This window comes from Phoenix dactylifera, chromosome 8 (genome assembly GCF_009389715.1).
Source record: "Phoenix dactylifera cultivar Barhee BC4 chromosome 8, palm_55x_up_171113_PBpolish2nd_filt_p, whole genome shotgun sequence".
NCBI classification, from domain to species: Eukaryota; Viridiplantae; Streptophyta; class Magnoliopsida; order Arecales; family Arecaceae; genus Phoenix; species Phoenix dactylifera.
Genome location: NC_052399.1, coordinates 2,351,443 through 2,379,352, shown reverse-complemented (window position 1 = coordinate 2,379,352; position 27,910 = coordinate 2,351,443). Strand labels below are relative to the sequence as shown.

General features: G+C 37.0%; 2 protein-coding genes across 4 annotated transcripts; both read left to right on the top strand.

Annotated features, from left to right (window-relative positions):
- The first annotated feature begins 130 nt into the window (after positions 1-130).
- LOC103722984 (rDNA transcriptional regulator pol5-like) lies at positions 131-12,107 on the top strand. 3 transcript variants are annotated; one of them, XM_026799925.2, is made up of 10 exons: positions 131-317; positions 559-1,221; positions 4,379-4,504; positions 4,596-4,793; positions 6,411-6,635; positions 6,909-8,060; positions 9,030-9,320; positions 9,673-10,189; positions 10,609-11,479; positions 11,730-12,107. In XM_026799925.2, the coding sequence occupies exons 2-9, from the start codon at positions 607-609 to the stop codon at positions 11,412-11,414; spliced, it is 3,930 nt and encodes a 1,309-aa protein (XP_026655726.2). In that variant the 5' UTR covers positions 131-317; positions 559-606; the 3' UTR covers positions 11,415-11,479; positions 11,730-12,107. The 3 variants fall into 3 exon arrangements, with proteins under 3 accessions (XP_026655726.2, XP_026655725.2, XP_008811975.2); XM_026799924.2 differs by having other exon boundaries at positions 550-1,221; XM_008813753.4 differs by having other exon boundaries at positions 541-1,221.
- Positions 12,108-14,074: 1,967 nt separating this feature from the next.
- On the top strand, positions 14,075-24,782 carry LOC103722983 (beta-glucuronosyltransferase GlcAT14A-like). The gene is made up of 4 exons (XM_008813752.3): positions 14,075-14,965; positions 23,411-23,486; positions 23,570-23,685; positions 23,788-24,782. Exons 1-4 carry the CDS (start codon positions 14,392-14,394, stop codon positions 24,303-24,305), a joined length of 1,284 nt encoding a protein of 427 aa, XP_008811974.1. The 5' UTR covers positions 14,075-14,391; the 3' UTR covers positions 24,306-24,782.
- Positions 24,783-27,910: the final 3,128 nt, after the last annotated feature.

Genomic DNA, 27,910 nt, shown 5'->3' with positions numbered 1-27,910 from the left:
GGCTCGGATCAAAGGTAACAGGTCCAGCGATCTGGTCAAGTGGTCAACCCGTTCTTATAGCGCATTCATGGGCATTTTCGTCATTTAGCGAAGCTATATAACTCCTCAAAACCCTCCCTCTCTTACTCCCCAGCGGCGGCCCAACGACAACGCAGCAGCGTCCTCCGGCTCGAGTGGGTTCATATCACTCCATCGCCCCAAACTCCAATCCAAACCCTAATCCCAAGAACCGAAGCGCTCGCCTTTCTCTAAACCCTAGAAGAAGGAGATATCCACGATCTCCATCTCCTTCCCAAGATTTCTTTTTCTTTTTCGTGGTAAGTCCTGTCATCCTTTAACCGCGAGTTATTTAATTACGCGAGACGGCAGAGCTTCTTTGTTTCGCTCGAATGATTTTTATAAGTTTCTCTTCCCCCCCCCCCCCCCCCCCCCCCCCCCCCCTCTCTTTCTCTTGTTTTGCCATCAAAGCGAATACAGTCCTTTTTCCGTCCTTATTCTCATATTCAGTGTTAATTTATTAAAATATGAATCATAAAATAGATCCGACAGCGTTGTTAGATTGATATACAAGAGGATTGGGTAGCAAGAAGTCGTTTCTTGGCTCCAATGGGTAGCAAGAAGAGGCCCTCCAGCTCCGTAGAAGAAGTAGGCGGCGAGGAAAATGCCCCTGTCGAAGTGGTTACTCCAGAATTTGTGACAGAACCGAAAAAAGGTAGAATCCTTGATGAGAAGACTGAGGCCGAGGGTGCGTCTTCTTCGGCAATCCCTTTATCTTTGAAACCCATGGAAAGAAAGAAGAAGAGGAAATTGATGGATAAGGAAAGGCACCGACTTGATTCCGAAAACAAATTGATGGATAAGGAAAGGCACCGACTTGATTCCGAAAACAAGGAGCAATCGAAAGATCAGAAGTCTAGTGATTGCCCTGCCAAGGATCAGACATCCTCGCCTTCTTTGTCCTCGATTAACCTGCCTGGGTTCCATATTGATGTATTTAGGGATCTGTCGTCTCTGGACTCGTCGGTTAGGGAAGTGGCGGCACAGAAATTGGTTGCAGAGCTGCGTGACGTTCAGAAGGCATATGAGAAGTTAGAAAATAAGAAAGAGGGTAACGGGGCGGTTCAACTGGAAGCTGAGAAGGATGATGGGATGGAGCACTGTGCGCCTACTTTGAGATATGCTATTCGTCGACTTATCCGTGGAGTGTCTTCTTCAAGGGAGGTATGATAATTTGGTTTTGTTTCCTATTACTTGCTTATTATGTGGCTGATGGTTTTGTCATTACATTATGATATTATCATATTTTCTGCTTTCTTGTTAGCTCAATTGTTCATTCATGTCATTGGGTCTGTTAGAGGCTCCTTAAGTGCATGAACCATTAACTCATTGTTAGAACGGAATGTGTGGATCTGGTTCAATAATTTCTGATAAATTTTGTTTTCTCATTTTTACTAATAACTGGCCTTTCCTAGATTATTGAGAAGAAAAGTTGGAAAGGCCTTCTCTAGTCCAGGGCTTTTTTTTTTTTAAAAAAAAAATTCATCATGTAACAATCCATGCATATAGTTGCTTCTAGGTAATGATTCGTTTTAATTAATTGCAAAGAGATGTAAGTACAACCAAAATGTAAACTGTATACTATGGTATGGGGTTCTGCATATTAATGAACTCTATCTCGTTAACATAGTTAAAAGAATCTCAGAAGAAACCGCCACATTAGAAAGAACGAAGCCTCAGATCTTTTTCATGCATTCAATCATGACTAGTAAGAGATCACGCCACTATGCAGCTTGATCGGCACTTCAAAAATGCATTAGATGTGGTCAGTTAAGATGTCAAGTTGTAGACATCTGAATCCAGGTCTGATTTTTTAGTTGAATAAAACAACAAAGACATCTCTTTATATTCAATGTGGCTTCTCAACCAATATATGATGAAACAGTAGTTAATTAAAAAAGTGATGATAAATTTCTAAGGAAATTTTATTTTTGCATGACTTATGTCAAAATGTTAAGCAAGTCTTCTAGTTATTTATATGGGATTTAGTAAATGAATTATTCAAATAGATAACTTAAAATTCTGTTTATTACTCACTCAATACTCAAGATTGCTATTAGTATGTTAAAACATCTTAAAATAACATATGTTGGGCCTCCAAAGATAATGCTTATTCTCACCAAGGATTAATGGCCAATATTTTGGCAGCTGTCTTTACCGAAGTGCCTAGGAAGCTAACTGCAGCAACACTATTAACACTATTTTGAAGGCTGTTAAGCTTTAGTGTCTTTCTTGTTGTTTGGGCTTTTGTTTTCTAGTTTAGTTCCTGACGTCGTGATAAATGAAGTGCTTCTTGGAGAGTCAATTATCTAATTTTAAAATGCTATAATTGTTTTATACTTCTATTTATATTTTAATAGGTAACATGCTGTAAGATTCATACTTTCATATGGTGGAAATCCACGTTGCTTTTGTAATTGCTTATGCTTGGATGCACGCTTGTTGAAGCCTGCTCAGGGCTTGGTTTCTTTGCAATTATATTTGTCGTTTAGATGCCTAGCAGGCAACAAAGGGTTACCTAAGGCATTCTAGGCAGGTAATCTTGAATTATCTGTTGTTATCGGGCTAGGCAGTTGTAAATATTAGGTGGATTAACAGGTGAGTTACGCATCCTCCCTGATTTCGAAACCGTCATTTTATATTATATATATGTCTTGGTTACTATTAGTTCTTTAACTGAAACCTGTTGATGTGTCCATTTGAGCACTTAGGCCGAAGCCTGCACTTGGTCTAAGGGCAGTGTGGTCTCATTGCCTTAGTGTGGCAGGTCATCTTTGACAACATTATTGTTGGCAGAACCCTTGGGGCGGGTACTATTAGCAACTGTTTTGTATTGTAGCTTGATGGTAGAATATAAGTTTGCATATAGTAGATACATCTAAACTTACTCAAAGTCAATCTAATATGCTTCAGATGGGATCGTTTATTATTTAGTTATTATTTTTTCCTCAAATACGTGAACCCTTATTAGTTGCTTCTCCTTGATTTTGCTTGTTTCGTTTTATACATTGTTTATTTGTATATTATATTTCTTGAGAAAGTCCAAATATATGCATAGCGCCTACTTATTAATCAAGAATGTTCTGTCTTTAATAGAGTATAACTTGAGATGTAAGATTTGTCTGAAGGGTCAAGATTCCTGTTCGATTTTTTTCATTTTTTATAATTTATCTTACCATTCCATGCAATGTCCTTTAATAGTGCCACTTTTTTTTTGCATTGCTGCTCTTTGCTAACATATGGTATGGTGCAATGCCTTGTCCTGACCTCTGACTTTCTTGAGCACAATACAAAAAACATAGGCCTACTTTTTGTTGATCTTTAGTCATACTTAGCATGCAAGACTTCTCTTTTCTTTTCCTTTTCTTTTATTTTTTTGGGTGGGTGGCTATGGGGAGTTTGGGAGAGAGGGGGGTGGTGGCAAAAGGACTGGTAGGTTTATAAATTAGGTATATACACTTGTTATTAGTATGCAATATTCACAGGCTATGTGTGACGGGCTATCACTTATTGCAATTTAAATTTACAAAATCTCCTTTGATAATACTGTTTGATTTGGAAATCATCTGAAACATGCTACTCAAGTATTAGAGTCAAATGAATAATTTAGAAACGAGTTCTTGGTGGATTTTGTTTGCTTGCTTTTTCTGAAGAAGCTCTGTTAAGTATTACTGTGAGCATTTGGGTGCAACTAGTGTATCAGAGTGCAAAGATAAATCAGGCATAACATATGCAGATTTAGTTGAAAGATTCTAGAATTTGTTCATACATTCTCCTCCCTAGTTGTGCTGTATTGATGCTACTAAGTAATATCTCCTTTAATCTCTTAAGAAAATTAAGTTAAGAATATCTTATCCAAAATATGTATTTTAGTGATATCCAAGTTTCCAGAAAGTTGTAATTTTCTGATGCTTTCCAAGTCAACATAGTATGTGCATCCAAGAACGTGCATCCCACTAACTCATGTATTTCAATTTGTGCTGAAACTTGTAATGCCTCTCACTGTACAAAGTATGTTCTGCATGCATGGCATTGCATCGATTCTGGACCTCGTGTCCATTTATTGGTTGAATGTGCATACTTTGATGCATAAGAAATAGATTTTAACCGGGGTTGGTACACAATTAATAATGCTTGTATTTGATGCTTCAAATGAAAAAATAGTGCTATATATTATTTACTGCATCCTTTTGAGCCCAAGTACATAGTCCGCGAATGTTGAAAGTCCTATTATTTAGGTATTCTTTTTATACCATAATCAACTGTTGGAAATTTGCTGGGAATTAATTACTAGCCTTTGTGATCATTGCTTGTTATACAGTGTGCAAGACAAGGGTTTGCATTGGGGTTAACAGCTGTGGTTGGGTCGATTCATACCGTTGAAGTGGAGTCGGTGATGAAGTTGATAGTTGATTTGTTGGAAATCTCATCTTCAATGAAGGGTCAGGTAGTGCTTAAAACATATTCATGGAATGTAAGCAAATAATTTGCTGCTCTCCTTCTGTTTTAATTTTGAACATATTTTGATGGTATTTTAGGAAGCTAGAGATTGCCTTTTGGGCCGCCTCTTTGCTTATGGCTCCCTTGCTAGATCAGGAAGAATTGCTACAGAGTGGATTCTGGATAACAGTACATCACTTGTAAAGGATTTTACAAGTCAAGTCATTTCGCTTGCAGGCAAGAAGAGATATTTAAGTGAGCCAGCTATTGCAGTCATTTTGGAAATGGTTGAGAAGGTATATCTTATTTATCCTCCTGATTCTTAATATAAATTACATGACTATATTGTTGGTTGTTTTGAATCAATAGAAGGGGTGCTTGCAAGTTATTCTTTTAATGTGTAATGTTGATATCAAGTTTTCTTGCTGTTTTGTTCCTTTGGTCCTTTAGTCCTTGATTGTCATGATGAGAAAACATCATAGTTATCTTCATCAGTTGCACTACTACTGACTTTCCATAGCATATCTGCAATTGTTATTAGTTCCTCTGTACCAATTGGAGTTGAGTGTCTCTCGACCAGCTTATCCTGCTTAATATAGGGCTATATCCCGGCAAAGTCCTGAATGCGTTATCCTTTTCTTGTACAAACATTGAAAAGACTATGTTCTTACTATAGTTTGATCGACCAATAACTGTAAGTCTTCTTATAATTGGACTCAGCTCTTTATCTGCTTAGTTTGATTTTGGCTTTCATCACATATCTACAATTTACGGTATTGATTTGGCATTTATTGTACATTGCTGGCAATCTCCAGTTGTGTAATCACATTCAGCAGTATGAATTTGAACAAAAATCACAATTATTAGGGTATAAAACTTTAGCCTTGATAACACTACCTGATTATTTTATAATAATTGGGTATGGATCCAATTAAGTTGTCGATAACCCTATTGAATCGAAGTCGGATTTGGATATGATTTCTTATTAGATCAAACTCGGTGTATCTGTGTTCGAATATGAAAACCCAATATCCCGAATGCATATAAGAAACTATATATGTAGTATATATAAATGTATGAATATAAAGAGAATTGGCTACATGCTTGTGTTAATTGCTTTTCTCCATGTGTGGCTTTATGCCTTTTTCTCACACATGCTCTCCTTAAATCTCGCCTTTCCAAAATCTCATCCGACATGTAGATTTTTATTATGTTTTAATCAAACTAAACATGAAATAGATATTTAATCCATTTAAAAAAAGCAATTGTTTTTTTTTCAAAACCGATTATTCACTTTCACTTTCCATATCATGCTTCTTTTCTACTGCAATCTGCCATAGATTCACTATGCATGGATGACTATTGTGGTAAGAGTCTTCTTAGTTTTGGAAATTGCTAACCCTTGGCTAGTTGGCCTACTAAAATCTTGGGCTGAATTGAACCTCAAAAACTTGAATCCGATTATTAATCGAGTTTTGATATGAGTTCGGAGGATATTCATTTTGATGGATCTGAATTCAAATCTAGAATTTGATTTTCTTTTCGAGTTCAGATGCAGATACAGCATGGATCCAACCTGTCTGACCCATTTACAGCCCTAATAATTGCTGTTACACTTGTGACAGCTTCTTTCCTAGGATACCCATTTGACCAAAAACGTGTAGCGCTGGATCTGATCAGGTCATCAATTTAAGTGATCAGGCTGTGAACTCTTTTTTTCCATCATTGTTTTTGAACAGTAATATGAATATCCAATGGGAAAGCCGCCTGTTGCTTATAAATTTGATCTGCTGTTACTGTAGTTATATTTTCCAATTTCTGTGTTGTTGATTGTATTCTTATTAGATTGCTGTGTTTTTATTTCAGTCTATAGATTTCCTTAGATCTGATGATTTTTTCTTCTAGTCTCACAGTTACCTGTTGAAGCTTTGTTGAGCCAAGTTCTTAAAGCTCCTGGCATGCATGAGTGGTTTGAGAAAGCTGCCGAAGTTGGAGATCCAGATGCCTTGTTCTTAGCTTTGAAGTTGCAACAAAGAGTACATGACAGTGAAGTTTTTGGCAAGCTCCTGCCATATCCATTCAGTCATGACAATTTCTGTACTCGAGATCATCTGTTATATCTTGCCCCTTGCTTTAAGGTTAGATCTCTAATTTGTGATTTAGTTGCACTTTAGGAATAGATTGTGTTTATTGAGTCATTATTATTTTGACATGTTTTTTTAACTTTGCTTTTCAAAGTGGTTCTTCAACTTTAAGCATTTTAGTGCTCGCGTATTATAAATTTTGAAAGAGATAGCAGGCAATAGTGCAATAATCTAAATAAATATTGAAGGACGATTGCTTTATCACATATACACGTATATCACTTTTTTATATTTAAATCATTGTTAATTTTGACACTGGCTATGCAGGAATCAACCTTCTGTATGCCGCGTCTACATAGTCTTTGGCCCTTGGTGGCAAATTTGCTTATACCAGAATCAGCATCTCAAGATGAAGATGCTGCGGCGCATTCCGGTAAGAAACACAAGAAGAGCAGGAAAGGGAACTCCTTTGGGGATGTTGCCAAAAATATTTGCTCTTTCTGTGAGGTTGTTGTTGAAGGATCACTTCTTTCATCATCTCATGAGAGGAAACATTTGGCATTAAGTGTTTTGCTTCTTCTCCTGCCAAGGTTGGCAGTATCATGCATTCAAGTTGTCTTATCTAACAAGCTTGTGCACTGTTTAATGGACGTCCTTTCAAACAAGGGTTCTTGGTTGTACAATGCTGCTCAGCTTTTTCTGAAGGAATTACTAAACTGGGTTGGGGATGATGATGACCGACGTGTTGCAGTTATTGTGTCCTTACAGAAACACAGCAATGGTAAATTTGATAGTATCACAAGGACACAGGCAGTCAAAGAGTTAGTTACGAAATTCAATACTGGACCAGGTTGCTTGCTTTTTGTGCATAACTTAATCAGCTTGTTCGTAGACGAAGGGACCCTCACAGATGAACCATCTGATCAAAGTCAGACTACAGATGAAAATTCGGAAATGGGCTCAACAGAAGATAAGGAACCTCCTGCATCAGGGAATACAGACTTCTTGAAGAATTGGCTTATAGATACCATGCCTCGTGTCTTGAAAAATTTAAAACTGGATTCTAATGCGAAGTCATTGTTTCATACAGAGAAAGAAAAATTCATAGAAGAAAAGTTTCGTGTGCAGACTGAAATAATGAAGTTCCTGGCAGTTCAGGGTTTGTTCTCTTCATCTCTAGGCACTGAAGTTACATCATTTGAGTTGCAGGAGAAGTTCAAATGGCCAAAAGCTTCTACATCCAGTTCTTTGTGCAGGATGTGTATAGAGCAGCTCCAGTTGTTACTAGAAGATGCACAGAAAGGGGAGGGTTCACATCTACCAAGTGGACTTGAGCTCAATGATCTTGGATCTTACTTTATGTGTTTCCTCAACACGATGTGCAACATTCCTTCTGTTTCACTTTATAGGACCTTGAGCAAGGAAGATGAGAGGGCATTTAAGAAACTGCAAGCAATGGACTCTAAACTTTCCCATGAGGTACTTGTCAAATTTCTAGTCTAAAATCCCAAAATATTCAGTAAATATTGCATATTGCTAGAGTATTAATTGGCGTGTACCAATTTCTTGCGATAACCAATACCACTGATTCTGTATATTTATAAATTATAAAATCCTCATTAGATTAATAAATTTATTATACCTATCATTCTGTTTCACATGATTTTGGGCAGTTGTCATTGTAAATCTAAAGAGGTGTTGAATTCGGGCGGATTATCTAATAGTAAATAATAGATGTCTAGGCAGCTCTAAGTGTGTGATATTTCAATGAATGGATATTTGTCCTCTATGTCATGACTAGTTGCATATGCGCTATGTTTGATTTGTATATAATCTTGCTATTAATGATTACTGATTATACAATATCTCTCTCAAATCAGTGAACAATAAAATCTAATTTCCAGTAATATTCACCTCTGGACTGTGAAAGTAGGGAATATCTTAGAGTATCCTTTCTAAATTGTGGAGAAGCCTTATCTCATTTGTTTGCAGTTGGCTTCATTGGTCCTTATCCACTTTTTTATCCTGTCCTGCACTATATTTGCTGCTGAGCAGTTACAGTGAAAAGAGTAGTTCTAAAGAAACAGAAAACAAGAAGGGCCTTGTATACTTTATGATGCAATTTGTTATTGTTTATGCTGATTATTCTGATTTATGCTGTAAAAGAATACTACACTTTGACAATGTATACACAAAAGCCAGATATTGCTTTCCCAATTATTTATTTGTCATTGAATTGCTGAGGATGACTCGATGAAGAATGCGCAGGTCAGATCCCCTTAAATAGCCATATGAATTCAGATATATCTTTAGTTCTATAAACAGCTAAATCATTTCTGGCTCAAAAAAATATCATCTCAAAATCCAAAACGCCATTTTCTTGTCTGTTCTGATCTTATGAGTGTAGCTTCGTCGTTTACTCTCTGAGTCACATGTCTTGCATTACAGGAAAGAAGAATTAGGCCGGAACCAGATGCAAATAAATTGCATGCAGTTCGTTATTTGCTAATTCAATTGCTGCTGCAAGTCCTCCTCCATCCAGGCGAGTTCTCTGAGGCAGCACTGGAGCTAAATATATGTTGCAAGAAGGCTTTCCATGTTGCTGCTCATGGTGACTCTTCAGAGGAAGAAGACCAATTTGATGATAATGAAGCACCAGAGATGATGGATGTGCTAGTAGATACATTGCTTTCTCTCTTGCCTCAGTCATCTGGCCCTATTTGTTTTGCTGTTGAACAGGCAAGTTACACTCTGCAGAAATTATACAAAATTTACTGTTTCCATCTGTTTGAATCATGAATACCATTACTTAATAAAACTTTTACTAGACAATTAAATATTTTTAAAATAGCAAATGCTGTGGTTATTACTAGTTCTGGACTTTTTACTCGACTATCCCCTCAATACAAAATGGCGAGCTGATGGCATTGCCTGCTTTTTGTGAGAACAGGTTAATAATAGCTCTGCAATTTATAATAAATTAATGTCATGATGTTCCGTCTCCGGAAACCCTTGCTATTTTAAACACAATATATAGCTTCTCTTAATGGAGTAATATCCAGTTATTAGTTGTTCCTTTTTCTTTCTCCAGGTTTTCAGGTTCTTCTGTGATGGTATAACAGATGCTGGACTCCTTCAGATGTTGCGTGTTGTCAAGAAAGATCTGAAGCCTCGTCGACATCAAGCAGCTAGCAGTGATGGCGATGAAGATGATGATGATTTCCTTGGAATTGAAGAAGCAGAGGAAACTGATGAAGCTGAGGTTGTTGAGACAGGCGATAGCGATGACCATGCAGATGATTCTGAAGGAATGCTTGGAGCTGAGGCATCTGATGAGGAAGTTACCAAAAATGATGATGAGGATACCGAGAGAATAGATGGAGCCGAGGCAACTAATGAAGAAGTTACTAAAAATGATAAAGACCTTTCGGCTTCGGATGATTCTGATAGTGGTATGGATGATGATGCCATGTTTAGGATGGATTCTTATATCGCACGGATATTCAAGGAGAGGAAAATTTCTGGGAGTGACAGTGCACAGTCTCAGCTCACACCTTTCAAACTTCGTGTGCTCTCGCTTCTGGAAATATATTTACAGAAGAATCCAGGTAAACGCTGAAATGCACTTAAAACTTCATTCATTGGGTGTTATTACTTAGTATCAAAAAGCTTTTTCTGAATCTCTTAATTTCTACACTGGGTGATAGGATGAGGAAAGCAATATCTGAAACACATCCTTGATTTGTAAATTAGAAACATTCAAAACTACAGGACAAGGAAAATACAGGAAACTATATTTTTTTTTCTATTTTTTTTTTCATTTGTGAGATTTGTTTTCTTTTATTTTCAAAATGTATTCCATGTTTTCCCAGGTTTGTGAACCTGATAAATCCCATTTTCTAAAAATATGTTTGGCTGAAAATTCTTAGGGACATGAGAGAGATGTTAATTAATACGCATACATATGTATATATTTGTTTATTCTTTTCTGATAGTTTATATTAACTTTATTGGAGTTTGGGAACAGGCAAGCCTCAGGTTTTGATGGTCTATTCTTACTTGGTTCAAGCTTTTGTCAATTCACATAGCACTGAGGGTGGTGAGCAAGTCAGGCAACGCATTGGGGGAATTCTGCAGAAGAAAATATTCAAGGCAAAAGACTATCCAAAAGGTGATGACATCCAGCTCGGTAATCTTTCAATCCTGTTGGAGAAGAGTCTGAAGTCAGCATCACGTTCACGATACAAGACTGTCTCTTCTCTAGCTCAGACCTCATCATTCTGGATATTAAAAATCATACATTCACGAAAATTTTCCAAATCTGAACTTGAGGGGGTGGTGAATATATTTAGAAATATACTAGTTGACTACTTCCATAGTAAGAAGTCCCGGCTGAAACCTGGGTTTGTGAAAGAGGTTATTCGAAGGCATCCCTGGCTTGGGCTGCAGCTTTTTCACTTTCTTTTGGAGAAATGTGGGAGCGCAAAATCAGAATTTCGACGAGTTGAAATGCTAGATCTCATAGACTGTATAATGAAATCATACATCTCAACTGGGAAAGCAGAGAAAGATAATGATTCGTCAAGTAAATCTAAGTTATTAAAGAGACACTTACATGCACTTTGTGAGCTGATCCAAGAACTCCTGAGCAATTTGCCAGAAAAGCAATCGAGGCGTGTAGAAGTGCGCCGGTTTTGCACTAGGGTGTTGCATGCAGTCTCAACATTGAGCCTGAACAAGTCTTTTCTAAAGGCATTGAAGCCAGAAACTTATTTTCTATGTGAGTCTCAACTAGGGGATGCATTTCTTCCCTTCAAGATGCCTACAAAATAGATCAAATGCTAGGAGGCTTTCTGAGTTGATGGTCAAAGAAAATGCCAGAGGTTATGATCTTTCTCGTAAGTTCTCTTGTATCTTCTCAATAGTTTCTTCCTCCTTTTGGAACTCTTCATCCGATGATATTTATGCTAAATCTCATTGTCTATTTCTATCAGCTTTGATGCTACCCATAAACAAATGTTGTTACTAAAAATTTGGCTTTTAAAAATTAAAAATGGCAAGGAAAGATATTGACGTCAAGTATTTCCTTGCGAGTTGAAGTTTGCTTCTCTCTGACTTGTCATGGATTCTTATGTTTCACCCTCACAGGTAATGTTGTTTAGAGGATCAGTGGAGGCGACCAGTCAAGGTTCAGCTCATAGGTGCTGTGAAGGAAGCCAATTTTTATGCTGCTGAAATCTTGGTTCAGATTGGATTCTGGACAATAGGCCTGAAATTTTGATCAGTTTAGGATGTCATACTGGAATATCATATGAGTTTCCCAAATTGTTATGGGAAAAAAAAACACAAAAAGAAGATAGGACTGAGGGTTGGATCCTCAATTCAACTGCGACAGAGTTCTGAGCAGTGTTAAATGGAGAGGCTAAAGGTGGTATCATTATTTGCTGGTGATCTTTGCTGAACTCAATAAATACTTCTTGATCTTTATGATTTTCATTAAGTTAAGGGGCATGGCTTTGTTGTTCATTTGGATGCATTATCAATCTGATTGGCTTGTTAATGATATAAAGTTTAATTGTTGTCTCATAGATGACTACACCGGCAGTTGACGGTGCAAAAGATGTTTATAGCTTCAGAGAACTTGCGGTGAAAAGCTGGAGATGCAAACACCTTGTTTTCGCTCTCAGTTTGTGTCTACCAAAAATTAGACCATTCTGCCCGCTCACGTGGGCAGCACTAGACTTTTCAGTCTCATCGACCCTCTTTTCACCCTTCTGGTCGGCCTCCTGCATCCTTGTGGCCTCTCTCTATGGATTTGCAAGAAAAAAACCTGATGCCATGCAGGTTGTGCATCATATCCGGAAGCACCAAAAGTTTTGAGGAAGTCGATTAATGTAAGCCTGCAAAAACCTGTTAAGTGCACAAAACAGATCCTCTGGACCTTAGGACTCATCTTGACAAAAAAAAGTAGTGCAAAATATCATTGTTGTATGTAAGTGCATTGAGGGATTAATTTCGGGCTGTTGAAGCATCATGGAAGCTTTGGGGCTGTGAGATTGTAACAAGTGGTATGAGAACTAGGAGGTGGACCTCTCATTGGGAGATATAAAGGTAAAGGGGGATCTGATAGGTTGAGTAGGACTCGGGCTATTGGATAGGCTCTCTCTTTTGTGCAGGAGATATATAAGGGTCGAGGAGGATTGAGGCTATGGATGGATCCTTTTTTTTTTTTTTTTTGCGCGCGTGTAGGAGCCAACTGTGACAAACGGGATTAGATAGGAAAATAGATGCCATATAGATGTCATTAAGTGTAAACTTGTTGAGTGTGACAAGCATCCCAAGGCTGTTTAGGATGAATTTTTGGCTTACCAAGTAACGCTACCAACTTTCATTTTGGTTGGCGAAGGGCATCAACACTGTATAAACAGGACAGCCACAGCATCAGGCCATGCTAGGTGGCATCAGGGAAACCGTCCTGCCAAAAGGAAGAGGCGGACACAACTCGGCTAGCTAGTTTGTTAGGAGGCTGGCCTTGCGAAACGCGTGGGTAGATCGGAAGCTGAGAAGCGTGTCAGCTCACAGACGACTCACATCTGTGGAGTTGCCGGAATAGCATTTGGAAAGGTGAAGATTCCATACATTGTATTACCTTCGTTGAGCAGATGATTATTAAACATGGATTGCTTTATGTTTCTTGCCTCTGATCCCTACTGTCAAAGAATTACTCATTCAGTACTCTATTTAGCATTGTTAAACAAATGGTACAATGGTTTTCTTGATGGATGACGTCCGCGCTAGCTGTCGCATATTCTTGTGGTCTAAACTTTTATCTTGTGTAATTTTTCATTTATTACTCTTCCAAGCATTCATAATGGAACGTGTTCATGGTTGTTTTTTTCTCCTCCATTCTTTGGCGTTTGTAAATATGTTTAAAGCCCATTGGCGAACATAGTGTCTTGGTTGGTACACCCAAATTGAAGCTCCTTGCCACTACAAAAAGTCTGAGCGCACATCTACTTGCTCTCCTTTCTTACTCTCTCAATTTTCTTGAAAGATATTTATCATGTTCAAATTAATAGGAAGACAGTAGTTGCTTTCGTGACACCTTGAAATTGTTAAAAGAAGTAAGGTTTGTAATCATGTAATAAAGATAAAGAAAAGAAATTGCAAAATGATCCTACTTCTAGCGGATTACTCCTATTTCCTCCAAAAAAAAACGAAAGATAAGAAAGCAAGACAAAAACACTGCCACAGCTGCAATGGCACTGTCATTTATTTGAATTTAGATGTATAGCGGTCTAATAAATTTCAGGACGGATTGTTTCGGTTTCCCGAAAAAACCGAAAAAGAGAGAGGATAACAATGGTTTTGCAAGATCCGAATGAACTGTAAAACGCAATAATTACCTAAAGAAACGGTTTTCTTTTCCGAACAGCAACGCGGTTGAAGCCAACCTTTATATGGGGCGGGTCTGGTCACCTTCTGAGCCCGCACTCTACATCACGCTGAAAGGATTTCCTTCGAACCAGGAGAACACTTCCCAATCGTTTCCCAGTTCGTTTCCCTCGTTCCCCCCTCCCACCCCCCCCCCCCCCCCCCCCCCCCCCCCCTCTCTCTCTCTCTCCCCCTCTCCCACCTTCCCCGTTCCTCCTCCTCCTCCTCGATGAAACCTGCCTCTGTGTCTGGAGATCAAATGATAAGGATGAGATAATTCCCGAAATGAGATCCCTCCAAACTGCATCTCTAACCCTAATCTTAACCTCAATCCGATGTCTCGTCTGGGATCCAAGCAAACCCTAGCCCCAGTCCGATGCCCCTGCGAACAGCTCCGTCGCCCTCGATAGCGATTCTGGCTCCAACGTTGATCATCCCATGCTCCCGGAGCATGGGGGCTGAGAAATGGCTCTTCCCCCTTTTCTCCGTCTCCTTCGTCTCCCTGCTTCTCCTCCTCTCCGCCATCTCCGGCTTTACTGCCTCCTCCGCCTTCTTTGATGCCCAGCCGTCGCCCTCGTACGTCCGTCGCGGCGCCGCCCACCCCCCGGCCTTCGCCTACTTTATCTCCGGCGGCCGCGGCGACGCTCGCCGCATGCTCCGCCTCCTCCTCGCCGTCTACCACCCCCGGAACACCTACCTCCTCCACCTCTCCGCTGACGCCCCCGCCTGGGAGCGCGCCGATCTGGCCACCTCCGTCCGGCTCTCGATCCCGGCCATCCGGGCATTCGGTAACGTGCACGTAGTCGGGAAGCCCGACGCCATGACCTTCATGGGGTCCTCCGTGCTCGCTGCGACGCTTCATGCCGCCGCGGTGCTCCTCCGGCTGGACGGCGGTTGGGATTGGTTCGTGACACTCAGCTCGTCGGATTATCCGCTTGTCACGCAGGATGGTACGTGATTTAGCGGCAAGATGATTTCTTTTTTGACTTCAAGATGCCTTTTTCGTGCAATTTTCATATTTAGAAAAATTAATAGTCAGAAGTGGGCAGGAGTAGCGTAAATATAACCGAATTTATCAGGAGTGTCTATGGTTTTCTTTTGATCACTTCCTTTTTTAATGAATTAAATCCTTGTGAGACCTTTTTATCTTCTATATTTTTTATGATTTAATTTTAGACTCTAGTTATTCTTCAGAAGAATTCCCTAACATTAATTAGAGAATATGATTTTTTTTATTCTGCTTTAATTTTTATTTTTCAGTGTATTTTATTGGAGATGCATATGTTTAAATAGAGTTGATGGTTTTCTTCCTTGCTCGACTTGATTATTTCTCATGTCATTTCTATCTTGCTTTTTTCGGACTCTCATGCTCTACCCATATTATCATGCAAGCTTATTTATTTTATTTGTTTTCAAGTGCAATTGAAATTAGCATGCTTACTTCCCAGAGTTCACTTGTGGATGTTGTAGTCAACCTCGATACTTTACTATTAGACTGAGTAGCTTGATTCTTAATTTGAAGTCAAAGTCTAATTTAAACCGTGGTCACATCTTAGCCGAAATACCAGTTCATATTGATATCAGGCATTTGCTGGTAAATCATATATAGAATTTCAGTCTTTGATATCTCTTGCAATTTCCCAACATGGTTCCAATGTACTAGACAAGATTCTATTTTCATTATTTCTTTGTCTTTTTGTGGGTATTTTACTATTTGAATATAAAAGCAAACACATGAAATGGTATGGCTTATGTATCAACTGAATCAGCTGATACTTTGATATATATCAGCTGAAATACATGGACATCTTGTTTCTGTGGAAATTTCTCCAGCCTTCCATTTTGTCTGAGATCATTGAGATCTCAGTTCATCTAAGTATCAATCGTCCACCAAGACATTTGGGAATTGGCCTTAAAAGCGTTTGAAACAAGGTTTGGTTTTTGGAATTCTAGTACGAAAAATTCCAAACCTGCTAGTCCTGGCTATCGGAGAGGGCAGTAACAACTGCTATCTTTTTAAATATACTTGTTTGGTTGCATGGTTGCATTTTTCTTGTTTCTTATCTTCTGGGTTTAGCTTACTAAGGAAATTGTAGTTCCTTTGTCATCATAAGTTCTAGTTAGAAGCTATATCAAGCTTTTGATAAGCTTAAAAGATGTTTTCAGAAAATTAATTCCTCCCCTCCCCCCTTTTTCCATGCAGTACTTTTTGATTTTTTAGCCTCAGTTATTTATATATTCCATATAATTTTGAAATGCTTTTGATCCCCCCCTCTCTCTCTCTGTCTCTGTCTCTGTGAGAAAATGGTTTGAGTTGCAATTTTGTTTGAGAAGCCTATTGATTCGTTTTCAGTGTGTTTTTTGGTATTTTTTGGAGACCTTAATTGGTATCAAGTATAAGCTTTTGTATCTATTTATTATTTTCAGCATAATTATTTTGCTGACACTCCTTCATATCATCATCTATTGGAAGTGGTTTCTCTGGATTTTCTTTCATCGTATTTTCAAATCAGAGTCTTGGATCATTCCTTTTGGACCTTCACTGGCAACTACCATACTGACATGTCATCACAAAAAAAATGGTTCAAATTTATAAAAATGCTACTAGATGATTTGGCTATGCAGTTGCATGACAATTTGACAATTTTTTTTGTAGGACGACAACACTCAAGTTCCTGTAAATTAAGTATGTTTGAACATGCCAAAACAATTCAAATTATTTGGCAAAACCATGATTTTTAAGTTCATCCAATTTATGGTCTGACTCATCCTGATGTAGCTCCTGTGGATATAGGCTGTCATTAGGTTTTATTGCTGAAATAATTTTTGATGATCTGAATTTGTTTTCAGCCATCTACTGCAGCAAAAGATCTGCTTAATATAGATAAATTTAAATAAATTATATGATAGAAGACAGGAAAAGAGAAGAAAAAGATGAAGATATGTGAAGGTTTTGAGGGCAAGAAGAGAGAAAAGGGGGGCATTCTTGACTTGGAGAAGGAGAAAAAGCTAAAAACCTTTACCAGTCTTCAATTATAACGCATGTGATAGGATAAAATTCTCTTTTAGTAGTAAACCCTAAAAAACCTTGAAAAAGAGTCCAAGATCCCCTTCTAAGTAGTTGGAGACAGCCAAAAGGTGAAAAGAGAGAGGAGATTGGACATGAATATCGAGGGGACTGATAACTAAGAAGCCCCATCCATGAAGAGAGGGGGAGGATGGTCCTTTTGAGCCTTTGTTCTCTTTTTTATTATATAGTTGACTGCTTTTGTGGGTCCAATCACTTAATAATTTGCTTATATGGCATGTAATTTGAGCTGTGGCCATATAAGAACTCATACCCTTCTGCCCATAAGCATTCATCTGATCCTGGACACAGGCTCTAGCCTTTAACAAGATGTTCGTTAAAAAACTCGATTTTTTCTGTAATTCTAGCTAAGAAGCAACGGGGTGTGGAAATTGTAAATTATTAAATTGGGACAAAAACTTGTTGACATAAATGAAATAGTTGAACCAAAGAATAAGTAACTTTGTACAAGTCTGTCCATGGGCAATAGCCTAGGTGCCAAAACAACTAGCTGGACTATAGGTTTGGTCTATTGCCTAGGGTTGTCTGGGCTATTTGACTACTATGAGGTTGATGTTAGGAGTATGGGAACTGATTGCCACTTTGGCACATCTTGAATAGGACAACTGAGACACATGTTTAGAAGTGACTTTGTGATGCTTCTCATAAGCTATAAGGATTCCAGTCCCTCATGTATAAAACAAAAATATGTGTATAATGTATTTTATTCTAGATTTTTAATTCTATAGTTAACATACAAATATGTCATGAGTTGTATCAGCTTAAGCTATATGAGTAATGCAAGGTTTAAATTGTTAAGTGATCAAACTTTATTATATATTTTACATAGTCACTGGAAGAACTTACGATAACTATCTTTTGAGTAATGCATGTTCTTGTAATCTTTGGAGTCTTTGAACCATGTGATGAAGAATATATTGATCTTGAATTCAAGTGGTAGCTATGTTGTATTAGGTATCTGTAGTTTTGCACCATATGCATATATAAAAATAACTCCAATAGGTTTTATATGAGTTATTAGTGTGCTTATTTGCAACTATTAATTTCTATTGTGTGTTAGTTATTGAATTATAGGGAGTTTTGGTGCTTATGGTGACTTATTGACTTCATAGTCTTGGAGACTTTCTTCTTGGGTAATCAAGGTGGCCTCCTTTTATGCCTCGGACCACCACTTTGCTTTAATTGCGTTATCTGACGCAATCTAATTTTGGAGACTGAGTCATTGTGAGTCTGTTCCAAAAGCACTCTCTTGTTTCTGTTCTTTGTGCCCATCATTTGCTCCATTGAACTCACTGTCAGACTGTGCTTTTGCTTTCTATCTTGTTTCCATTCCTTATATTGTTTCACCATCTCCTTTGAACCTGTGAGCCTCACTTTGTGCTGATCATCTTTATGCTTCTAAGATTTGAAAAACTGTGCTAAAACAGGGATTAAACTTGGTGCAACCAATATATTCCTCCATTCATATTTTTGGCTAAATATTTTGATTCATTAAAACATCTTTGATGATAATACCAGGCACATGTTTATTAATGTTGAATCATTCGAGGATTTAATTGGGATGACCTAACTAGATGAGAGCTTTGAAGGATTCTTTTCATGGAATATTGGGTATACTATAAATTCATTTTATCATTAAATGGTTAATACATAAAAAGAGGTGGCTTGAGGTTATTTATTGAACTAGAATGGGACAAAGAAAGGAAATGGTGTAAATGAACAGAAACTGCAGTCCCGATTTGCAGGAACAATCATAAAGCTAGAACATAGATAATCATGGTGAAAAATAGGAGAAAATTTAAACTGGATTCCAGACCACATTCCATAAACAATCTTCTTTCCCAAATTCCTCATATTTGCATTTAGATAAAGAGCCTATTGCTCATAGTTTATACACCATGGCCGAAGACCAAAATGCAAGAGCCAACAACATATTTACTCTATTTTTGGGGAAACATATTATAAGACCCATTAAGGTATTATGCTTCTTTCTTATCATGCCTTCCAAATAATTCCATTTTTATTTCATGAAATGTCATTTATAATAAGCTGGTAAGTGTTTTCCTACCTTTTGAAGATTGTCGTGGTAATTTTGCTTCCAAATGCTCCAAATGATGACCAAGGGCCCGCTCGTTCGAAAATCACCCTTTTGGTGTAGAGGATGGAGTCATGGAGAACTTAGTGTTTGTTTAGAGATTCTATGATTTTTGATAGCACCTAACAATTGTTGAATGTTTGGCCAAATGTTGAGAAAAATGGAAAGAAGCATTACACTGTTATGCTAGTACAAAATAAATTTGGTGCCCAGTTTCAAGATAAATTTTATTTCTCTGGTTGTTTTGGTCACTTTTTTTTTGCGGCTTAGGGAAAATTTAGGTCTAAATAAGACGTACAAGGTCCCCATATCTAGAATATAGAAGGCATTGATATAGGATCCTTCTAAACAAAGAAAGACAAGGCTTACATGGCAATCTTGATTTTTATAAATTCCATAAAATATTTTAGAATTGGACAGCATGCCATCTCTTTTGAGCTCTTCTTACAACATGAAAACACCTGACACAACCTATTCTGGGTATGCGTCTGAACAAGGCCATTTATGCAATCCAGAAACTATTTTTCCGAAAATACACTAAAGGATTTCTAGAGAGTGTGGCTGGTAATTTGGTGTGTAGTCCGCACTTGATAGTAAACATAAGAAGTATTAGGTGTAGAATAGTGGATGTCATAGGAAAAGAATACTTCATGAAGGTGAAATTTTAGATGTATTTGCAAGATATGATAGTGTTTTAAGTTCAGTAGCAGAAGATACAAGTTGAGTTGTGGAAGGATTTCTCCAGATTATTGAGCATTTTCAACCCAGCTGGTTATAGAGGCAACAGAGTTGCATATTGAGTGGTAAACTGGAGAAGCTGAGTCATCAAAAATTATATTGAAAGAGATAGTAGTGTGCATTTGGATTTTTTTGTATAGAGTTTGTGCTGTGTTTTTGTACTTAATTTGTTATTCTAGTGTCGCATTTCTTAGGGTTTTGTTATTTTATATTGTGTTTTTTTGGTTTTTTATTGAAATAACATTTGTATTCATCCAAGACAGTTGAGATTTTACATTGTTAAAACCTATGCTTTGATATTGTTAATATGAGCCAAGAAGATGATTGTCTATTGAAAAATGGGCAAGTGCAGTTTACAGTATGCAATATTTTAAGATTATTGTTTAATTCAGAATAGAAATGGTGGAGGTGGAATTTGATTTGATTCGATTTGCCAGATCTAGGGATGCAAATGGGCCAATCCCCGGACCAACTTTTACACTATTCAGGTTAGGTCATCAGGCTAGACCACTTGAAGATTTTGCAAATCCTTGACCGACTTGGCCCATTTGCATCCTAGCTAGATTTGGTAAATATTTTTGATCCAATAACTTGATCTTGATTTGAATTCATCTACTTGATAAATAAATAGAATGGACAATAGTCAAGGTTGATATGATTCATGGTTTGCTATACTAATCTATACTATACTATACCGGGCATATTGTACCATATCAGTAAGCAAGGCTCGTTCGCAATATCGGTACCAGGTATCATACAAGTTTTCTGCCGGTTTGGTACGGTCGGGTACAATATATACCTCATATCGAAATAGTTCTCTAACCATTTTTCTCACTTTTTATTACGGTACGTCTCGGCGTGGGTTCGTACGCCTCGGTACGGGATGATAGAACCTTGGTATGGGGTGGTATGGGGTTTGTACTAACCTAAAATTAAGTTTCATGCTAGTTCCCACCTAGTATGATACAGGGTGATATGGTAGGCCATGCCTATAAGGTACTTATATGGTATCGAGATTTGGTACAACACAGAGGTCCTACTAGCCTATACTAGGTAGAGTCGACTAATTTCACTCGGTTTCGCCTTGTATTGACCTGTACTGCCTGGTTTCGAACGGTAATATGGCTAGGTGTGAGAAAAAGGATTTTCGAACCTTGTATCGGTGCGGGTACTATATCGTACCATCTTGAGCATACCATATCATACCGGTATGGTACCTGGTACTGACAAAGTGAGCTTTTATCCTATCTGATGATGACTTGAGTAGAATTCTTTAATATGTCATATGATAAATAAGTGTTGTCTAATAATACATAAACAATTCCCCTTTTTATTTTGCGAAAAGGTAAGAATTCTTTAATATGTCATATGATAAATAAGTGTTGTCTAATAATACATAAACAATTCCCCTTTTCATTTTGCGAAAAGGTAAGTTGAGAGCCTAATAACTTTTATTCAGAACTAGTCCCTTTATATCGTGTTTAATGGTGGGGTGGATAGCAAAGATCCAGATTTGAATTACTATTTAACCTATTTCTGGGATTATCATATTGGTTCATCAGGAGTTTTAAGACTTTGGACTAACTTATGTCAACCTGATCTGATTCAAATCCTTAAGTTTACATGCCAAGGTGGCTGTGAAGGGACTGGACATCCATAGCATCATGATGAACAATTAAGCATAAGTTCTTTTTTTAACACACTGTCTTCTTGGGGCATAAACATCATTGATGCTTTTTCGTTATTATGCATAGTTGAAATAGCCTAATGCTTCTTTTTTTACCATTATATGTATAAGCTAGACATATATAAAGTACCTTTTTAAGTTTACATCATAGACATCCTGTAGAAGCCTTTGAAAATAAATTTGTAAATCTACTCTCTATGCAAGTTATGAAATTCAGACAGGGCAATAGGATTGAGAGAACACCTATTTGATCTGTGCAACTCACCTTTTCATATGATGTTGGAATGTCTTTCTTGGATGTGCCTCTCATTGAACAACTGGAACACATCCTATTAAGAAGCTCCTAATACTCTCGCTTGTAAATTCTCTAGGGCAATAGGATTGATAGAACACCTATTTGATCTGTGCAACTTACCTCTTCATATGCTGTTGGAATGTCTTTCTCAGATGCGCCTCTCATTGAACAACTGGAACACATCCTATTAAGAAGCTCCTTATACTCACTTGTAAACTCCCAATTATTTTAACTCATGAATGCATTAGCTCAAGTAAAATCCTTTTTTTTGTTTATACCTGAAGAACTTCAATGTAGCATCAACATTGCCATGAAAAACGCTTTAAACAATGGGCAATATTTTCTTCTTTAGATAATTGGATGACAACATTGAGAACATGATGATATGAAAGTCTTTATCAAATTGCAACTATGAATATGGCTGTGTGTGATCGCATGCCTGCTGTTTCATGTGGATCATTAATTTGAGCACCACTGATGTTTAGCTTAAGTATGCTGACTTTTATTGAGGCAGTGAATAAGCCCCAACCATTGACTAAGTAACTCTTTCTAAATATATATCAGAGGTTCTGTGAAATACCAAACTTACTATTGTGAAATTGCAAATGAACTTTAGTTTCCTTTTCTATTTTTTTGTTTTGTTTTTTTTTTAAACAACTATGATGGAAGAAATCCAGGCGAAAGTGAGGTGATGGCGGGACTTGAACCCGGGGTCTTCGGTGCTGACCCCCAAGATTCACTAACTGCACTGGTTGAAACTCTCTACTTTTCCTTTACACAGTTGAATTTATGATAGGATTTTGATCTCTGCATCTTTTTTTCACGTCTAATTAGGTTTGCACTGGGAACATAATGATGTTTTTCCTTTGCTGTTCTGTAATGTACACGAGTATTTCAATCATGTATAATATGAGTTTTCCTTACAAGGCTTGACACATTTTTTTATAGTCATTTTGTTGCTTTGGTTGCTTGATTAAAAAGCAGGATGTAAAATTCAAGATAACGGCATCATAGAGATTCTGCATGCATGGATTGCAAACTTTTAGGATTGCTGGAATACTTGGAGTACCACAGTCTGGGTGCTTTTTATAGTAAAGAAAATGAAGCTAACTAGTTTACTAGCTTATATTATTAGCTTCTGTCCATGCTCATTTTCATGGGCTTTTCTGATAAAACCTTCAAATCACTCAGTTCCTTTTTATAACTTTACATATATATATATATATATATATATATATTGCAGTTATTCAACCTTTTTTGATTTCCTGCCATTGGTTTCTTTCCCATTTATCACCACATTGTTCAAAGTTCCTTCTACACCAATGTAATTGATTTCTTCCGGTCTGTGAACTGCATACCGTAGATGGCAATTTCTGAATAATCTCTGCTCATGTTGTATCTTCTAACTATATAGAGTTTCAAGGTCTTCTGGGTTTTCAGTATGAATATATGCTGAGAAAAGATGCTGTTTGTTATCTTCTCGTTGCTGCAGACTTGATTTATGTCTTCTCCTCTGTGCCAAGGGACGTTAACTTCATGGATCACACCAGTGACCTTGGATGGAAAGAGTAGGCACATGATATATTTACTTCTATTTTCTTTGAATCACCTCCACCTTCTTTTCTGAACTTTTGCAACTTCATCCTTTCAGATATCAGAGGGCTCAGCCAATTATAGTTGATGCTGGCATCTATTTGTCACGAAGGAACAATTTCTTTGAAGCTTCAGAGAAGCGGCCAACTCCTGATGCTTTCAAATTTTTCACAGGTGAAGTAATTCTTGTTCCACCTTCTTGTTCCTGGTATTTTGAATTTTTTTTAATAGCTGCATCTGATGACCTTTTCTTCAAACTCACCTTCATCTGATTAGGTTCTCCATGGCTCATTCTCAGCCGACGCTTTATAGAGTACTGTATTCTCGGTTGGGACAACCTGCCTCGAACTCTTCTCCTGTATTTTACAAATGTAATGTTACCCCAAGAAGGCTATTTCCATTCTGTCATATGCAACTCTCCTGATTACCAAAATACAACAGTGAACAGCGACCTAAGGTATATGGTGTGGGATAATCCTCCCCAAATGGAGCCCCACCTCCTTAACAGGACAGACTATGATAAGATGGTAGAGAGTGGACTGCCTTTTGCAAGGAAATTTGGCAAGGATGATCCTGTGCTTGATGAGATAGATGACAAAATACTCAAAAGGTGGCGCCATCGATCTGTTCCCGGGGCTTGGTGCACTGGCAGGAATAGATGGTGGATAGATCCATGTTCCCAATGGAACAATGTCAACATGGTGAAGCCTGGATCTCAAGCAAAGAGATTTGGGCAGTTGATGAAGAGGTATTTAGATGAATGGAAGTCAGAGATGAGATCCTGCAAGCAGTAGTACTGAGACCTGGGATTCATAACCAAATTTGGGGGAGTATTATGCTCACATGGTGGGGGCATGTTTTTCTACCTGTGCCCCTAACTGTAGCAAATTTTTACTTGCTCACCTCATTTTGTTGTTGGGTTTTCACGCATTGGTTGTTACCAACGATCGAGGTGACTTGGCAGGGGCCATTCGTTTAGATTTTGAGGATGGTCTATGTAGATTATCTTACCAGCTGCGGCGACACAACTCTTTTGTAAAAGCAGCCATGATATCCTTAGAACCAGATTTAGAAAGCTCTTTTTTCTGTTAACGATTCCATGTCTCATGGGGTGTATGCTGATCTGCTTTCGGATAATTCTCCAAATTGCTAGTATCTTGCAGTCGGTTATTCACTGATGTTATAAGGCATGGCATATTAAAAACATTAGAAGAATGGGTATATGCTGATATTTCACACATAATATGAAAAGACTATATTTTTCAGGACAATTCTTCATTCCATGGTCTGTTATTTGCTGACGGTAAGTTGGACATTTGTGTGGATGGATTATATGTAGTATGTTAATGGCACTTATACTAGAATGCTTGTGTGATTTGCTTTGTCCATGTGATAAAGAAATATTTTTCTGTTTGGGTGGGCAAGAACTTTTGAATTGGTTGTCTAATGTTAATGCCAACAAAAACATTGAAACTGTGTTGGGGAAGTCATGAAAATTTTTGGACTATGGGCATTTATGTTGCAGTTGCAAATTTGCTACAATGTAACAGTCTGTCTGGTAAAAGTGCGGGCTTGTATAGATCCGAAACTTTGATTTCAGGAGCCCTCATTATGTATGTAGTTGAAAGTTTCTCGGATAAGCTTCTGTGCTCAAACCGTATCAAGTCTTTTGATGATGGTAGATTACATGTAATTCTGGCCATCCTTTCTTAGAGAAATGGATGGTGGCACTTTGAAGGAACAAAAATTATATAGAGTGGGCACCAGAGAAAAAAAAAAAAAGAGTTAGGCTTTTCTTAAGTGTGCATCTTAAAGAAGAAATTCAAAAGTCATAGATTTCTTCTACTAATAGAATCTTCAGTTTCGTGATTAAAAAAATCAAAAAAAAAACAGTACATACGATATGGTCAACTAGTATGCATAAAGCAAATTAGTTATTTAGCAAATCAATACATATATCTAGGTAAATTGATACGCAATTTCTAAAGTATAGTATTTACTTGTATATAGAGTGCATTATCAGATGATATACACTTAGCAAATTAGTCATCTAGCAATCCAATACTTACTTCCAAGCAAATTAATACACAGTTTTTAGAATATTATATTTACTAATACACACTACATGGTTGGTGATACACACTCGTTGACTTTTTTTATACATACTGCAAGCTTATCTGATATATATATATCTAGCAGTGATACAATATACAATTCTAAGTAAATCAATAAATAATTTTCAGAACATACTTTTATTAGTCCACACTACATGGCCAAATGATATACACCAAGTAATTAATCATCTTGCATTTATTTTTTTTAAGTTATAAAAATTGATAGACTGTGTTAGCAGCATGAGTCTTATTCTTATGTGATTTTTGGGTTTCTTCTTTAAGATGGATACTAGAAAAAACATGGCAAAACAAGAATTCTGCCTCATAGGGTATCTTATAGTACCCGCCCTACATGATTTTTATTCACTTCAAGTAGTTCTTTGAAGCTAATTGATCATCCAAAAATTTGGTAGAAAAACTCCTAATGAGTTAATTTGTATAGCCTTGCATTGCTTTCCCCGCCATTTTATCTTATGAAATGTAATAATGACAGAAATGTTACGGGTCAGATCAAACAATGCTGTTATTTTCCTCTTATTAAGTTTTCCCCTTACACCATAAATTCATTAAAAACCCAGTCAAACGCCAAACTGGGCATTGCCATCTTTCTTTTTAATTATGACTGTTAATAGGATAATGGAAGGGATCTGTTTCCAGGGGTTATTAGTGCTCTAGATGGGTCAAGAGGGACGCTGGGATGTGTTTATGTGCACAACTGGATTTAGATTTTATTTAGGGCTAACATTGCTTGCTGAATTTTTCTGGTTCTACTTCTTGCATATTTTTATACTCTAAAATGACTAAATCTAATAAATTATCATAACCAGTTGTAGACTCTGAAAACATGTGTCCAATCTCAGCACTACGATTAATTTTTTTGCTTTTCTAAGAATACGTTGATTCGAAAAAAAAATCATTTATAAAACAAATATTTTTAAAATCACTCGATTCATGTTCTTTTGATGAGACAATGATTTACATCCTCTGCATCTTTAGTTTGACATGTTGACATCTGACTTTGGCTTGTTATTTTGTTTTGGTAGAATTATTGTTCTTGAAGCATGCCGACTATAGGCCCTAAGCCTGAATTTCAATTTTGACTCCATTATCCCGTAACAGTGGCTTCTATGGGTGGAAATTGTTGTTTATCTAGATTGGCAGAACCAAGCCATCATTACCCATTAGAATGAAAAAAAATAAAGAACAGCGTACATGTCCACCTAAATATTAAAATTTATATGTATACTTTTCCAAAATTAATATTTACATGTAGATCCTTATAAAACAAAATAAATTCAATTTCTATATTCCATTCAAAGGTTTTGTTTTTTACATATATACTCTCATAAATATTAGATTTCATGTGAATACTCTTTTAAAATTAATATTCGATGTATACCTTCATAAAACACTTATTTTGTATGTATATTCTTTCTTTTTCTTTTTCTTTGCATATATATATCTATGTCATCTAACACCATTAAAAAAAAAAAACGTTTATAACGATATACATGCAAATAGCAATTTTGGAGGTTATTTATGCAATTTCACATATAATCGCAAAAAAAAATTCTTAAATTGTTGCATATAAATACTCCCATAAATATTAGAATTTGCATCCATACCTTCCCAAATTGATATTTACATACATACCCTTACAAAACATTATTTTTGTATAAATACCTTAAACATAGCGATTCAGCTAACAGAATTAGTGATAGAAAATATCAAGAAAAAGGCATTAAACTAAATTCCGAGGATTAAAACAAGTTGAAATAGACAAAAATAAAATTAAAAAAATTTTGCGTGTAAACTCTCCTACATATGTAAAATTGCACAAATACTCTCATAAAATTGTTATTTGCATATGTATCCTTATAAATATTTTTTTTTTATGTCTACTCATTAAGAGTATTTTAGTTATTTTTAATTTTAAACCACTAGTTTTTTAATGACATTAGATGGTATGGATTCGTATGCAAAGAAAAAGAAAAAAGAAAGATATACATGCAAAATAAGTGTTTATAATGATATATATACAAATATTTATTTTGGGACAGTATTTATATAACTTTGAGGGTATGTATGTGAAATTTTTTTATTTATTTGGTCCTCCATTGCATCAAAGCTACCATAACGGAACGGCCGCCAGATTACAGTCGTTGCTAACCGTCAAATGCCAAGGACTGCACGCCATTGAACGAGCGCGTGGGACCGACCATAACTTTCCCTCCACCCGAGCACATCCAACCTTCCCCCCCCCCCCCCCCCATAAATACGACCTT